This window comes from Lepisosteus oculatus, chromosome 18 (assembly GCF_040954835.1).
Source record: "Lepisosteus oculatus isolate fLepOcu1 chromosome 18, fLepOcu1.hap2, whole genome shotgun sequence".
Taxonomy (NCBI): Eukaryota; Metazoa; Chordata; class Actinopteri; order Semionotiformes; family Lepisosteidae; genus Lepisosteus; species Lepisosteus oculatus.
In genome coordinates, this window is record NC_090713.1 from 21,381,086 (window position 1) to 21,397,870 (window position 16,785).

A 16,785-nucleotide genomic window follows, 5' to 3' on the forward strand; every position below is an offset into this window, starting at 1 on the left:
AAATCGCTGTTCTCGCCGCAGAATCTGTTGTTCGGAAGGAATAACGACACCCAAGAAGGAGAAGTGTTTGAGGATGTTTATTGAGTATTTTGACAGGGTGACACGCTCGGCTCAACCCCGAAACAAGTGAACCCCAAAAAACCGTCGATGCAGGAAAGGAAAGATCGGAGGAACTTGCACGTAGGAGGAGAGGGAAATAGAAATGATGCTGAGAATAAATAGAATATAGAAAAGGTGGAAGAGAGGGACTTGGATGTCGCCATTCCTCCCTCACTTCAGTTGAAAAAAAAACTTCCTTTTAATTTTGCCTTGAGTGAGCGGATCGCTCGATCACTGGGATCGCTCGATCACTGGGATTGCTCGATCTTGATCGGCCGGATCGCTCGACCACCGGGATCGCTCGATCACTGGGATTGCTCGATCTTGATCGGCCGGATTGCTCGACGACCGGGATCGCTCGATCACTGGGATTGCTCGATCACTGGCGTCGCCCGATGACCGAGATTGCTTGCCCGCTGGGATCACTCAACCACAGGGATCGCTTGACCCCCTGGGATCGCTTGATCTCTCCTATGTGATCACCCTGCTGCTGCTGCTCTAATAGGCAAATCGTTCCTGTGGCTTTAGAGAGGAGTTTTTTAACTCTCCGTGTGGGAACTCCTCTGTCTTCTTGTTTCAATTGCAGCTGAGCTCCTTACTAAGTCCCTAAGTGAACATGCGTAACTATACATGTTTAAAACGTTTTGTTCAGTTTTTCGACCCAGTGTTGGATTTCAAGTTGTAGCTGTCGGCATTAAAGTTAGTCAACCGCCATTTCATGCTGCAAACGTGTGGCTTGTTGTGCAAGGTGATGAAGACAGCAGCCGGCCTGAGCTGAGATTATATACAGCTGGAGTCACTCCACAGCCCGAGCACGGAGGGCGCGTGGCCCTCTGCCACCCTGTAGGGGGCGTCACAGCCCAGTGTGCATTAACATGGATCGGAAATCTGGGCTGTCTGGGACCTGTCTGGGACCTGTCTCCGGGGCATCGAGCTTTGATCCCCGATGGGATTCTCCCAGCTGGGAAAATCAGAAATGTGCTTTACGTTCGGAGCACGGTCAGCTGGCGGCTGAGTCCTTCTCCAGGACAAGCGCAGGCTTGGTGGGTGTGGACAGCACAGCAATAGCAATGCCCTCTTCTAGTCCAAAGGCACTGCGCTGTCTCGCTCACCGATCCCGATTTCCACTGCCGTGCCAAAGCCCCAGGCAGCTCAGACGCCATCAGGAGCCCCAGCTTGTGTGAGCAGGTCCCCAGTGTGCTCAGGGCCTCCATGAGCGCTCAGTACCGCAACGACTGTAATGGGCCATTAATGCTGACAACAACGAGACCCAGCCTGCCATTCTTGAATTGATCGCTGAACACAGCGGCCCAGATGCCTGATCATGGCGGCTCAGCGGTCATCGATTCTGGGTCTCCAGAGGAGCTCAGTCCATCAAGACTTCGCAGTCCTGAGTGACTCGGGTTCAAGCCCTGGCTTATGTCATTGGCGGGCTGTGACGCCTCCTGAGAGGGGACCCCCCCCCCCCACACACACACACCTGCTGGTCTTTTTGTCACCTGAGCGCTTGATTAAATAATCGAACCCGTAGCTGCCCTACTAACAGGTTCACTTGGAGCCCATCCGCGACGTTCGGCTCCTAACACGGAAGAGGAGGTTGCCTTTTCGGCTACTGCGTTTCCTGAGTCATTTAAGATCTCCGTCCCGGGAGGGTTCTCCAAGGCTCTTTCCGAGCGAACCTGCTGGTTCACCTACAGAACCGAACGAAAGAGCTCAGCTGCAGTGAAAACCGGCAGGCGTGGCGCTTGAGCACTGTGGGTGACTGCCACCAGGGTCACCCTGTGTCCCCAGATCACAGGCACTGTGTTCCAGATCACAGGCACCCTGTGTCCCCAGATCACAGGCACTGTGTTCCCAGATTACAGGCACCCTGTGTCCCCAGATTACAGGCAATGTGTCCCCAGATTACAGGTACCCTCTGTCCCCAGATTAAAGGCACCCTGTGTCCCCAGATCACAGGCACCCTGTGTCCCCAGATCACAGACACTGTGTTCCAGATTACAGGCGCCCTGTGTCCCCAGATTACAGGCACTGTGTTCCTAGATTACAGGCGCCCTGTGTCCCCAGATCACAGACACTGTGTCCTCAGATTACAGGCGCCCTGTGTCCCCAGATCACAGACACTGTGTCCTCAGATTACAGGCACCCTCTGTCCCCAGATTACAGGCACCCTGTGTCCCCAGATTACAGGCAATGTGTCCCCAGATTACAGGCACCCTCTGTCCCCAGATTACAGGCACCCTGTGTCCCCAGATCACAGACACTGTGTCCTCAGATTACAGGTGCCCTGTGTCCCCAGATCACAGACACTGTGTCTCCAGATCACAGGCACCCTCTGTCCCCAGATTACAGGCACCCTCTGTCCCCAGATTACAGGCGCACTGTGTCTCCAGATCACAGGCACTGTGTCTCCAGATCACAGCCACCCTGTGTCCCCAGATCACAGACCCTGTGTCCCCAGATCATAGGCACCCTGTGTCTCCAGATCACAGACACTGCGTCTCTAGATTACAGGTACCCTGTGTCTCCAGATCACAGGCACTATGTCTCCAGATTACAGGCACCCTGTGTCCCCAGATCACAGACACTGTGTCCCCAGATTACAGGCACCCTGTGTCCCCAGATCACAGACACTGTGTCCCCAGATTACAGGCACCCTTTGTCTCCAGATCACAGACACTGCGTCTCTAGATTACAGGTACCCTGTGTCTCCAGATCACAGGCACTATGTCTCCAGATTACAGGCACCCTGTGTCCCCAGATCACAGACACTGTGTCCCCAGATTACAGGCGCCCTGTGTCCCCAGATTACAGGCACTGTGTTCCTAGATTACAGGCACCCTGTGTCCCAAGATTACAGGCACTGTGTCTCCAGATTACAGGCACCCTGTGTCCCCAGATCACAGACACTGTGTCCCCAGATCACAGGCACTGTGTCCCCAGATTACAGGTTCCCATGGGAATGGTGCATTGCTGGGAAATGGGAAAAGGCATTTCAGCATTCCCTTCCTCAAGCTCTCCACTGGCTGGGATGAACTGGTCGTGATGTCGGATGCTTTGGGAATTTTTCTTTCTCCTATGGCAAGGCCTCTTCCTCCCGCCCTGTCATTCCTTCGGAAGCAGGTTCCCCCCCCCAAAGTGCAAGGGGGGGGTCGTGGGGTGGCGGTATGTTTTTCTTTCCCCGGCGGGAAAACCATCCTGAGTGTTCTGCGCTCTGTGCTCGTTTGATTCTCCTGACAGGCTTTCTCCTTGTTTACGTGTCTGTTGTGGTCTCGGGGGGGGAGAGACGGGTCTGGTAGCGCCTCTTGTAGTCCACCGGCTTGGATTCCACACGGCACGGCTCCTGCTTTGTCCAATCGCATTCCGGGAATTCCTTTCCCGCATTCGGAACAGGGAACAAGCACGGAACGCCCCGGCTCTCGGGCCGGGACACGTTTCCGGCAGGATCAACCGAAGAGTTCCAGGAGACCACCCCCCCCCCCGCTTCGGCAGAAAATCCCGTCGTTTTTTTGTTTTCCCGTTCCGCGGACGAAGAAGAGAAGCGGGGGAAAAGGGAAAGGGAGAGAGGCCCCGCCTGCTGCTTCCTCTCCGGCCCCCCCTCCTCCTCCTCCTCTCCTCTCCGCCCGGATCATAGCGGCGTACCGCCGGGCGCGGGCACCAGGGCGGCGCCACAGCCCCGGTCCCGGTGGCAGCTCTCCTCGCCGTGCACGATGAGCACGGGGAAGAGGAGCGCTTCCTGGTAAGGCGGGGGCCTCTCCTCCTCCTCCTCCTCCTCCTCCTCCCCCTCCCCCCAGCCCCGCCCCAGGGCGCGGCTCTCCTCGGCGCCCGCCAGGCCGCTCAGGCTGCGGAAGAGCCGCGCCGGCCGCGGGGGCTGCAGGATGCCCAGGGAGAACCGGCTGCGGCTGAAGGGCAGGCGGGCGCCCCGCGCCGCGTTGGCGTTGGCGCCGGCGCCGGCCCGGCCGCCGCGGGAGGGCAGGGAGCCGCTGCTGGCGGAGCGGCGGCAGCGGCGGCAGCCGCGCACGGCCGCCGGGTCCATGAGGACGGCCTCCGAGTAGCTGGGCACCAGCTGCTGGTTGGAGCGGATGTGCCACTCCAGCTCGGTCACGTCCACCGTGTTGACCCGCGAGATGCGCCGGCTGCCCCCGCCGCCCCCCCCGCCGGGCTCCTCCGGCGTGGCCGGCGCCCCCTCGTCCAGGCCAAAGAGCTTCTCCACGTGGTAGTGCACGTAGGCGGTCCGGTACTCCGCCACCACCCGCAGGGGCCAGGACAGCAGCAGGAAGGAGGCCCCCCAGAAGACGCGGCGGCGTGTGTACCAGGGGGCGCGGGCCGGGTCGGGGAACGCCACCATGTGCTCGCGGAAGTCCACGTTCTTCAGGTGCATGCCCTCCCGGGCCTCCATGTAGTCGTCCAGGCCCTCGTTGTCGGCGAAGAAGCGGGCGCGCTGGGTCAGGTAGGCGGTCTCGGCCTGGGCGCCGGCGAAGCTGAAGCACTTGGTGAAGCGCAGGCGGGTGGCGGGGTAGTCGTGCAGGCCCAGCAGCTCCTTGGACACGTCCTTGACCCCGTGCCGGGCGTAGTCGAACTCCGAGGCGGCCAGGTGGGTGTTGACGCGCTCGTGGTAGACCTGCGTGGTGGTGTAGGCGTCCCCGTTGCGGTAGCGGGTCACCTGCCGAGTGCGGCGGATGTAGTGGTAGCTGATGGCCTTCCACCAGATGCAGGGGGTGGCCTGCTGGAGGCGCTGCACGCGCTCGTAGACGGCGCTGATCTCCACGCGGGGCAGCGCGGCGCCCTTGGAGTGGCAGTGCCAGCACTCCACCAGGTAGACCACGTAGAGCATGGCCAGGAAGGCCAGCGGGATGTAGACGTAGCCGTTGGAGCAGGGGCTGTCGTGGTAGAGCCGGGCCTCGCCGAAGTAGCTGCTGTCCGCCGCCAGCACGGTGACGCGGTACAGGCTGCACCAGCCGAGCACGCCGAAGCAGCCGTACATCAGGAGGGTCAGGACCAGGCACTTCCAGTGGGACTCCCGGCACAGCGAGCCGCTCAGAGACTGCTTGAGGGGTCTCTGCTGCTGGGCGGAGACACGGGAAGGCGGGGGTGGGCGGGGCATGGGGGACAGGGGGCGGGGCATGGGGGATAGGGACGGGGCATGTGAGATAGGGGGCGGGGCATGGTGGATAGGGGCGGGGCATGGGAGACAGGGGCGGGGCATGGTAGATAGGGGGCGTGGCGTTGTGGATAGGGGTTGGGCATGGGGGACAGGGGGCGGGGCATATGATACAGGGGCGGGACATGGGAGATAGGGGGCGGGGCATGGAAGAGTGGGTGGGCGTGGTGTAGGATAGAGGGGAGGGGACATAGAAGGGGGCAGTGGGTCGGATGTGGGCGGGGATTGGGGGCGGGGGGGCAGAAAAGGGTGGGGTAGGCAGTGAATTGAATATAGGGGGAGGGGACAGGATGAGGGGGGGAGGGCGGGGAATGGAGAAGAGGGGTTGGGGGGGGCGTAGAAGGGGAGAGTGGGCGTGGACAGAGGCCGGGGGAGGGACACGGAGGGGTGGGGTGGGCGGAGAATTGAATTCAGGGGGGGGGGGCGGGGACGGAAGGAGAGGAGAGGGTTGAGGTGAGAGGAAGAGTGGGGGGGGAGGAGGAGAAGCAGGAGGAATGCAGGGAGGGAAGGGGTTGCCAGGGGAGAGAATGGCCGAGGAGAGGAAGAGGGGATGGTGGGGGGAGAGAGGGAGAGAGACACAGAGAGAGACAGAAACGTGCTGTTAATGAAAGATCGATTTTAGTAAAAGCTGCCCAACGTCAAGGACTCTTTCTTCAGAAACAGCCCCCACGTCTCCTCTTTCACCTGCTGCTCAAGGAGAGATGCCCAGGCCTTCAGCTCGGCGCTGATCGGGCAGTCCCAGTGTGGACGGGCAGGGAGCAGACACACTAACGAGGATGATGCGTTGCTCTGCTTAATCGGCCCCTGATTGCTCTTGATCAGTCATCGTTGCGGAAATTGATTCCAAATTGCTGCCGATTAATAGGAACGGCAGCGGAAAAGCATTGATCTGTCTCTCCCTGCGCAGTGCACGCTTGTGCGTCGTTTTGCGCCCCGATGGGACGCGTCGCTGACGTGTGCGCGTTCCTTTGACCTCCGTGGACAAAAACAGGAACTAGAAACTGCTTTGAAAGGATTTTTTCGAGAGACCCAATGACTGCAAGTGAGCATGAAAACAAGAAGTGAATAACCCAGTTCCAGTTACCACTGCCTGCCACGATTAAGTGTGTCATTTTCTCCTGTCATGTTTTCAGGGTCGCTGAAGGCCCCCCCCCCCCCCCCTTCTTCCACCCTCCTTTTTGGAAAAACAGCCTCTTGCGGTGATCCCTAAGGATCCCTAAGGGGTCTCATAGCTGTAACCCAACACGTGTGCTGTACTGCGCAGTAACAGGACTCTACCTCTCAGGGCAGGCTGCTCTCTACTGCCGCATGGGGCCCCGGTGGACGGCCGCGGTAGTGCAGCCTAAGCCTAAACCACAACAGAGCCAGCCAGCCAGCCAGCAGCAGCGGACGACCCATGGATGGAGCAGCCCCCTCACTACGGAGTCAAAAATCCGCCCGGATGCTTTTACTGCCTTCTGCTCCGCGCAGCTACATCGCGAGCCCCGTCTGAAAAGCCACAGGAGGGGGCAGGGAGCCACAAGCGAGCGAGCCTCTCTGTGTCCGCGCCGTTCAGAGACCGCGCACGGAGTCCGCGCCTGAGCTGCAGTCCCAGTTTCTCGGACCCGTTACTTCTCGGTTACCAAATACATTCGCTGACGCCGCAGGAGAAAGAAAAAAAGCACGTTTTGAATTATGCACAAACTCGTGAAATTTGTGCAAGTACATTCGAGTTCCCATGAATTGCGACGTGAAGCGGCCCTTCCTGCTCACTAGTCACTGTGATGACTAATGGACTGAGATGTGAACCAGCCCTTCCTGCTCACTAGTCACTGTGATGACTAATGTACAGAGCTGTGAACCAGCCCTTCCTGCTCACTAGTCCCTGTACTGACTAATGTACTGAGATGTGCAGCAGCCCTTCCTGCTCACTAGTCCCTGTACTGACTAATGGACTGAGATGTACGAGCGAATAAGTACAGGTTGTGCAGCAGACATTTCACCGCAGAAATGTCCCAGCGTGATCCACAGGCAGAGTTAACCAGTGAGGAGTATTTGCCAGTGAAACCGTCTGGGAGAGGAGAGCAGTATTTCTACTGGATTAGAAGAGCTGGATCCACCAGCCTGCTTGTTTACAGTGTCACAGGGCCGGAAGTCCTGCTGAATCCCAGGACATGGCGCTGAGCAGACCTGGAAATCTCCTCTCTTCTGTGATGTCAATGGCTTTGACAAGTGACTGTGTGCAGTTTACTGTCATTGCAGTTTGAAATGCGCGCATCACTGCCGATTCTTTCTAACCCCGAAATATGAAAACAGCCTTGCAGTTCCCCGTTAATGGCGGTATAGCGCTTAAGTGTCTGTAACGTTTTACAATTTATCAAACATGCCTTGAAGGTTTTTCCCCCGTTTTCCCCCGCCCCTTCTCAGAAGAAGTGACCGCACTCCCCCGTGTGCGCAGTTCGTGTCTCGGTAGGTCACGGACGTGCTCGCTGGCAGGTCTCGGGGGGCTCGGAGAGGCTGTCCTTTCCCCAGCCGAACCCAGCGCTTTCGATTAGGAGCTGGGCTTTCGGTGGGAGCCCCTGCATCCTGCGCTCGTGCTCCTCCTGGTGGGAATCGATCGGAGAGGTGGCTTGTGAGGGACGCTGCGCTAATTGGAGATGGATGCGTTCTTAATGTGCCGATCGATGGGCCGGGAGATGGATGGCTTAGCGTCACAGAGGGCTGGGCAGCAAGATGGACTCCATGTAAAAACGGAGATGAACGCAAGCCCATTGCACAGCAGGCTGATCCGCTCCAGGTTTTCCTTTGTTTGTGTCCCTGATGGCTGATTGTATCCAGGGCTCAGTGTCCGCTGTCTCTGTCCAGAGGTAAGTGACCTCCAGGGTCCAGGAGAGCCTGCTGTCTAGTACAGACCAGTCCAGTTGAATCCAGTTCACTGTAGACCACTGCTGTCCAGTTGAATCCAATCCACTGTAGACCACTGCTGTCCAGTACAGACTAGTCCAGTTGAATCCAGTCCACTGTAGACCACTGCTGCGCAGAACTGACTAGTCCAGTTGAATCCAGTCCACTGTATAGCTCTGTTGTCCAGTACAGACCAGTCCACTTGAATCCAGTCCACTGTAGACCACTCCTGTCCAGTACAGACCAGTCCAGTTGAATCCAGTCCACTGTAGATCACTGTTGTCCAGAACAGACCAGTCCAGTTGAATCCAGTCCACTGTAGACCACTGCTGTGCAGTACAGAACAGTCCAGTTGAATCAAGTCCACTGTAGACCACTGCTGTGCAGTACAGACCAGTCCAGTTGAATTCAGTCCACTGTATAGCTCTGTTGTCCAGTACAGACCAGTCCAGTTGAATCCAGTCCACTGTAGACCACTGTTGTCCAGTACAGTCTCCACTGCAGAGCAGTGCTATGCAGTAAGTACCAATTAGCCCCATCACATAAATCTGCAGTTTCCCTCTACAGTACGCTCCAAGGTTCTTATATCTTACTTCATTTTTACTAAATGGTCACAGACTTCCTCTGAAAGTCAATGGAGTCAGACAGATTATCAGAAGGAAACATCTGCTTCACCAGAGTGTAGCAGGACTGTGACTGACAGCACTGTAAAATCCGGTGTTGATCAGACTGCTATGTACTGGGAGTCTGACTGACAGCACTGTCACACCTGGGGTGGATCAGGCTGCTGCGCACTGGGAGTCTGACTGACTGCACTGTCACACCTGGAGCGGATCAGACTGCTGGGCACTGGGAGTCTGACTGACAGCACTGTCACACCTGGAGTGGATCAGACTGCAGTGGATTCGGAATCTGATTGATAGCACTGTAAGACCCAGAGTGGATCAGACTGCAGTGCATTGGGAATCTGATTGATAGCACTGTAAGACCCAGAGTGGATCAGACTGCAGTGCATTGGGAATCTGATTGATAGCACTGTAAGACCGAGAGCAGATCAGACTGCAGTGCATTGGGAATCTGATTGATAGCACTGTAAGACCCCCAGAGTGGATCAGACTGCAGTGCATTGGGAGTCTGATTGATAGCACTGTAAGACCCAGAGCAGATCAGAGTGCTGCCACTCCTTTCAGGGCTCAGTGTGAGGACTGTTCCTGATTCACGAGGTGACCTGACCCCAAATGGAGAGGGAGGTCATCGCAGTTCATACCAGGGACCTTACAATCCCTGCTGAGCTAAATCTGGACACACCTTTATATAGCACCAAACGGCTTTATCTAATTAGAGCACAGGACCCAAGTCAGGAGTCATTACTGACAAACACGGCACTCCACAAGGAAAAAACGTCTATCTAGCTGTGTCTCACTGCTGTTGCCCATCTGTGTGTATCTGCCTCCGCCTGTCCATCTGTGTTTGATTCCTTCTGACTGTCTCTCTCTGGGTGGGACTCTTTCTGTCTGTCTCCCGGTGTTGGAGGCAGTGATGCTGAGGGTTGCAGAGGCAGATCTGCTGAGGCAGGGGCGCTCAAACCCCCCCCCGCTGTCCTGTCCTGACCGCTGCAAATGCTGACTGTGTCGTCTCCGTGTCCCAGCGCAGGTGTTTATATAACGGGGGGGGCAGCTGTAAGGGCAGGCTGCAGGGACAAAGACAGGGGCAAGGGGGGTATGAAGGGAGGAGGGGGGGGCAGGTTTAAGCAGTAATGGTGTTTTTTTTTGGGGGGGGGGTCCTGTTTGGCCTTGTCACCTTATTTCCCTGTTTTCTTGTTCGGCGCTCGGGGGAGATCCGAGTATCCATAGCTCTTCCCAGCAGTGTGTCCCAAGGCTTGGATCGGGGGGGTTTTGGCGAAAACGACGGGACGGGAGTCCCGCGGTCGCCCAGGGGCTCGCCGATCTGCGCTAGGTATGCCGGGGACGACCGGTTTACTTAGCGTGTCGAAGGACGTTTGAACTTTCCTGGGAGACACGCGGCGGCCATTCTGCACCGGCGGCCCCCGCGGCGGATATCCTTGTGACTCCCGGGTCTCAGAGACCACACCGTGCCTCTATCCCAGGATCCCGAGCCCGGATGCCGGAGGAACACCGTGTCTGTTGGGTTTTGCTGCAGCTGAGCTCTTATTCGGGTCTGTTGTGGGAGAGTCAGTACCACTCCCGTTGTGGGCGGGTCTCGTTCAGTGTCACTCCCGTTGTGGGCGTGGCCGGCCCGGTGCCACTCCCACTGTGGGCGTGGCCGATACCGCATGACTCCCGGCATGTCGAGGAGAGACTGAAACAAGTTCTTTGAGCCGAACCCTTGGCGTCGGTATGAACAGGGCACTGGTTTGGACCCGGACTGGACAGCCCCTCTCCTGGGACAACTCTGTGAGTCTAAGGTGAAACACCATTGTACCACATATCTATACAAATACATTTTTTTGGGCAAGATGTGTGAGACCGGTTCGTAGACTCCAGGGGGCGCTATCGAGTCGTTCTGTAAAACGCGGTCAGACAGAATCTAGCAGTGCTGCCGGCGGGCTTCCCTGGTTATTGCCGAGACGGAGAGGGTAGCGATGTGGGTAACAGCTCCCACTGAAAACACCCCACACAGTCACGAGTTCACGGGTTTACAGCCTGGGCTCCATCCCTGCAATTTAGTGGGGCCAGCAGGGGGCGCTCACCCTGCGGTCTGTGTGGGTCCTGATGCCCCAGTATAGTGACGGGGGACACTAGACTGTAAACAGGCGCCGTCCTTCGGGTGAGACGTCAAACCGAGGTCCTGACTCTCTGTGGTCATTAAAAACCCCAGGGTGTTTCTCGAGAAGAGTAGGGGTGTTACCCCAGTGTCCTGGCCAAATTCCCCCCTGGTCTGTACCCATCATGGCCTCCTAATAACCCCCCTCTCTGAACGGGCTCCATCACTCTGCTCTCCTCCCCACTGAGAGCTGGGGTGTGGGGAGCGGACTGGCGCCTCATCCAGGTGGGGGTACACACTGCTGGGGGTGGAGGGGATCCCCATGACCTGTACAGAGCTCTGAGTGGGGGGTCCAGTAAAGAGCTCTAGAAGTGTCAGGAGTGTATTATTATTTCTAACGACCTCACCCAGTACAGGGTCACGGGGGAGCTGGAGTCTATCCCAGCAAGCAACAGGCACAAGGCAGGATACGCCCTGGACAGGACGCCAGTCCATCACAGGACACACACACTCCCACCAGCGCCAGTTTTCCCAGGAGCCCATTAACCCCCCAGCCTGTCTCTGGACTGTGGGAGGAGACCAGCGCGAACACGAGGAGAACATGCAGACTCCACCCAGACAGCACCCCCGGGGCCGGACTCGTCTGTAAGTTTTTGGAAACGCCTTTTTTGTCCTGCAGCGACAGCCAGACACGGCATTACGCTTCCGGGCGGCACGACGCGCGGACTGACGATAAACACGAACTTGGTACGAGCAGAAACCCGCCTTGCTTTTGATGGTTAAAAAACGGTGCTTTGTTTAGCCCGTGCGTATTTCTTCCCCCCACCAACCACAACTCGGGACCCCCGTGCCAGCAGCTCCTCCGCCACGCGCCTCCTCCCACCCCCCTCACGCGAGGAGCCGGTTGCGGGGCGACCGCGCGAGGCGGAGGCGGAGGCCGCGGGGAGACCGGGCGCGCGCGCCTGCTGCAATGCAGAAGAGCCCCCCAGCGCCGGCAGGAGCGACCGACCCCCCGAGCGGACAGCGGCCGGGCCCCGCTGGAGGGCGGGCGGCGAGAGTCACGCACACCTCGATCGGGCACGGGCGCGGGCGCGGGGGACGGAGTTGGGGGTCCGATGTCTCTGGACAGGGTCACGGGGACACCTGACTCCCCTGCAGACCGATACCAGCGCCGCCCCCCCCCTCCTCCCACGGACCCACGGACCCACTCTCCCCTGCCCAGCCCAGCCCAGCCCAGCCCGCCATCAATACACAGACCCACGCGCGTCCGGGGACCCCCCAACACACACACTCACTCACACACAGAGACACAGGACAGAGCCCGACCCCACCCCCCCCGTGTCCTGCACGGGTGAACCGCCCGTCCTCGACTCCACGGGCCGTGTCCTTTCCCACGCAGGGCGTGTGTGTGTGTGTGTGCGCGGCACCCACCTCCTCTCTCCCCTCCTGGCTCAGCGTGGGCGCCTCTCCGGTCACCGTCACCCCCTGCATCCTCTCCCCGGGGGGCTCCCCTCGCCCCGGCGGGCCCCCCAGCCCGGCTCGGACTGCGTGAGGCGGGGTCCCCGGGCCGGGCTCACCCCATCCGGGGCTCCGCGGCGCTGGCGGCTCGCTGGCTGCTGGTGGACCGTCCGGCCGGGGGAGGCGCGCATATCCCCCTCCTCTTCCTCCTCCTCCTGCTGCTCCTCTTCCTCCGCCGGCGCCCCCTCCCGCCCCGGGGCCGCTGGCGCTGCGGACAGGGTCCGGGCGGGACGGCGGGGGTCGGCACCAGCCGGGCTGGGACGGCCGGTCCGTCCGGAGGCGGAGGAGCTGGAGGGCGTCTCGGAATCGGGTCCGATCACACGACCAGAAAGACGTCCGCGCTTCTCTCTCTCTCTGCCTCTGTTGTTGGAGGGTCCAGTTGTTGTTGTTGTTGTTGTTGTTGTTGTGGTGGTGGTTGTGTTCTTGTCACCCTGGCTGACAGACCCCCACCCGTCACAGCAGCGTGACGGCAGGGTCCAGATTGTTGCGGGTGGGAGAGTTTTCTCGCCAGAAGGGACGCGTCTCACCGGATTCTCCTCCCCGCGTTCCCAGCTCTCTCTCTCTCTCTCTTTCTCTCTCTCTCTCGGTGTCCTCGCACACCTTGACTCGGGCTGCTCCTCCTCCTCTTCCTCCTCTTCTCTCTCCCTCTCTCTCCGCTTCCTCGGGACCCGTGATGTCTCGCGCCTTCGCTCGCGGCGCACAGCCCTGTCCTCGCGCTTTTCTTTCTCTCCTCTCCCTGTCCGCCCCCCCTTCTGCACGCGCGCGCGCGCACGTGTGAGTGTTGCCGGAGCAGCGAGGTGTGTTTTGCGTGGGGCCGCCTCTCTCCCCCCGAGCTGCGTGTTGCTTTTATGTGTCTCCCGTCGCTCCTTCTCTCTCTCTCCACACACACACACGCGCGCGCCGCCTTCGCCAGCTCGCGCTCGCCCCCCCTGCCTGCCGCGGGCACTGACGTCACACACCTGGGGCCGCCGGAGACAGGAGCCTGAACAATCCAGTCGACTTTTATTTTATTTTATTTAAAAAAAAACCCAAACAACTCGTGGATGTGGGTTTCTGGCGTGTGACTCCCCCGAGCCGGTTTCGGGCAGCGGGGGGGGGACCTGGGGTTACGCGCTGTCGGGGTCACAGAAGATGTTTCTGGACCATCAGCGGCTCCGTGGTGCGGAAGCCGATCTCTGCGCTGTGGGCTCCGTGCCAGTGGGCCCCGATCTCCCATCTCACTCTGAGACACTGACGGGGACCGGGAATCACAGCTCGGGGTCTCTGCAGGGATCCCCTGTTTCCCCGGAATCCCCACTGAGGCTGGAGAGGCTGTTCCACACACCCACAATTCTCTGTGTAAGGCAAGGATCCCTCTTCTCGGTGCTCACGGGACCGCTGACACACTAGAGGTTCAGCTCTTCGGGGTGTTTGGTAGTAGCTACTTGATCCCAGGAGCTCATCTAGCTGTGTCTGGAGAGAAGCCAGGGTATCGGCTTCAACAACAGGGCTGGACTGGACAGCCCTGCTGCAGACACACTGACCCCTCCTGGACCAGGACTGGACAGCCCTGCTGCAGACACACTGACCCCTCCTGGACCGGGACTGGACAGCCCTGCTGCAGACACACTGACCCCCTCCTGGACCGGGACTGGACAGCCCTGCTGCAGACGCACTGACCCCTCCTGGACCAGGACTGGACACCCCTGCTGCAGACACACTGACCCCTCCTGGACCAGGACTGGACAGCCCTGCTGCAGACGCACTGACCCCTCCTGGACCAGGACAGGACACCCCTGCTGCAGATACACGGACCCCTCCTGGACCAGGACTGGACAGCCCTGCTGCAGACACACTGACCCCTGCAGGACCAGGACTGGACACCCCTGCTGCAGACACACTGACCCCTCCTGGACCAGGACTGGACAGCCCTGCTGCAGACACACTGACCCCTCCTGGACCAGGACTGGACACCCCTGCTGCAGACACACTGACCCCCTCCTGGACCAGGACTGGACAGCCCTGCTGCAGACACACTGACCCCTCCTGAACCAGGACTGGACAGCCCTGCTGCAGACACAGCATCCCCTCCAGGATGAAAGTTGGGGACCCCTGTATTTGGGGGTGTTGTCCTCGGTGTGTTGATGACGGGGCTGCACCTGTCTGCGCGCAGCTCCCGCGACTCCTGTTGCCAAGGCGACGGGCAGGTGCTCCCGGGGGCTGGTCTCGCGGCGCCGCCTGGGACGGGTTGCTGGGCAACCGAGCTGCACAGCTGCTCACCTGAAACGTGAGCCGGCAAGAGAGCAGCCACGCCCACCCCTGACACCAGGCCCGGCCCGGCTCGGCCCACACCCCCCGGAGCAGCCCAGGTCAGGGGTCAGGGGCTCACGTGACCTCTGACCCCTGACCTGGTCCGGAAGAGCCGGTCTCACTCCCTGGAGACCTGGGCGGAGCGGACTGGGGAGAGGCTGGGGGGGTCTTTCCTGGGGGGGTACAGCGAGTCCTGACAGGTCTCCCCGCGGAGGCAGACTGGCCGGGGGATCTGGGGTCTCTCGGGCTCCCTGCAACGTGCTGCTAGAACTAGACCACCCCCCCCATTTCCCCACCACTCCACCCAGTACAGGGTCACGGGGGGCTGGAGCCTATCCCAGCAAGCAACGGGCACAAAGCAGGACACACCCTGGACAGGACGCCGGACACACTCACACCAGGGCCAGTCCATCACAGGACACACACACACTCACACACACACACACACACTCACACTCACACCAGGGCCAGTCCATCACAGGACACACACAGAAACACACACACTCACACCAGGGCCAGTCCATCACAGGACACACACACACTCACACACACACACAGACACACACACTCACACCAGGGCCAGTCCATCACAAGACACACACACTCACACACAGAAACACACACACTCACTCACTCACACCAGGGCCAGTCCATCACAGGACACACACACACACACACACTCACTCACACCAGGGCCAGTCCATCACAGGACACACACACACACACACTGACACCAGGGCCAGTTTCCCCCAGAAGGTAATTAACCCCCCAGCCCGTCTCTGGACTGTGGGAGGAAACCCACACGAACACGCAGACTCCACACAGACAGCACCCCGGGTCCGGAATTGAACCCGGGGCCACCCTGCCCCCCTGTCTGTCAGATCGTTGTCTGGGAGAAAATGGTTCTTTTGTTTCCAGTCCCGCAGACGAGACGCATCTCCCTTTCTCCCGGCTTTTCCTCTCCTGTTCTCCCCTGCCTGTCTGCCAGGGCCGTGCGCTCCCTGCGACGACTATGATGTCACCTCTTGGGACTCCGCTCGGTTTCCATAGCGACGGGACGTGCCCCGCGCCGCGAGCGGCTCGGTCTCGCAACCACCCCCACGCGCCCTCGCCTGGGGTGACGTCAGCGCAGCCCGGCGAGCTCGCAGGGGGTGTGTGTGACGCAGTTACGAGACAGCACAGTATGTCATTACACGGGCCGGAACAACGCTTCTGCTGTCTTATTCAACACGTGTGCTACTTTCTAACGATGGCAGAGTGTTTCATACTGTATATGTATCGGCCCCCCGCCAGTGTGTTGAGTCATACAGGTGTATAGATGGAGTTCATGCGCTGGATAGCAGATATACAGTACGTGACGTGTTCCCCACGAGAAATAGGGCAATTAACGGGGACACGAGGGGGGTAGGCTGTATGTTGTCATCGGGCGGGCGCGGCGACATCTGACGTCACGCCCCACGGCGCGGGGCCCCCTGGGAGCGCTCGGCTGTGCTCGATCCTCGCCTCGAGCTTCTCTCGGAAAAATCAGGTCGGACCTTGATCCGCAGGCCAATCGCGAGGAGGAAGGGGGGTGGGGGGCTTGTACACGAGGCAACGGGGACCCCCCTCCCCCTCCGCGTGTATGAGCGCATTCCAAATCTAGCCCGCCTACAAACCTAGAAAACTCTCCGAGGCTGGACCAAAAAAAGGACGCGTCAGGTCTGGTCTCTCATCCCGCTGACGGGGGGACAGGTGGCCCGTGACTGAGCCCCAGGTGTAGAGGGCAGCGTCAGGACCTCCCCCGAGGCGCCCCTCAGCCCAGTCCGTACCTGAGGCACAACACTGGGCCGAACTCACGGAGCCGTCCGAGTACTGGCGGGCCCGAGGTGACGGGATCGTTTCGTTATGGGTCTTCGGTGCTTGGAAAGGAAGGCCCGAGAAGTCCTTTCGCCTGGGGACACATTCTCATGAATTTAAATAACGCTTTAAAAAAAAAAAAGACAAGTTTCTATAGGCTCGAGTAACAAATTCCGTACCCGATCTGCAGATTCACACGGAGAAGGATCCTACATCTGACACTTCTTCTGGGACGACAGATGTGAGGTCACTTTATAGTTCCATTGGGGGAAAAA

The 16,785-nt window shown here is 59.5% G+C and overlaps 1 protein-coding gene across 1 annotated transcript; it reads right to left on the reverse strand.

Annotated features, from left to right (window-relative positions):
• Window positions 1-61: 61 nt before the first annotated feature.
• LOC102694191 (transmembrane protein 151B-like) lies at window positions 62-13,387 on the reverse strand. Its single transcript, XM_069180337.1, has 2 exons — window positions 12,299-13,387; window positions 62-5,161 (listed from the first exon to the last, which is right to left on the reverse strand). The coding sequence occupies exons 1-2, from the start codon at window positions 12,356-12,358 to the stop codon at window positions 3,728-3,730; spliced, it is 1,494 nt and encodes a 497-aa protein (XP_069036438.1). The 5' UTR covers window positions 12,359-13,387; the 3' UTR covers window positions 62-3,727.
• Window positions 13,388-16,785: the final 3,398 nt, after the last annotated feature.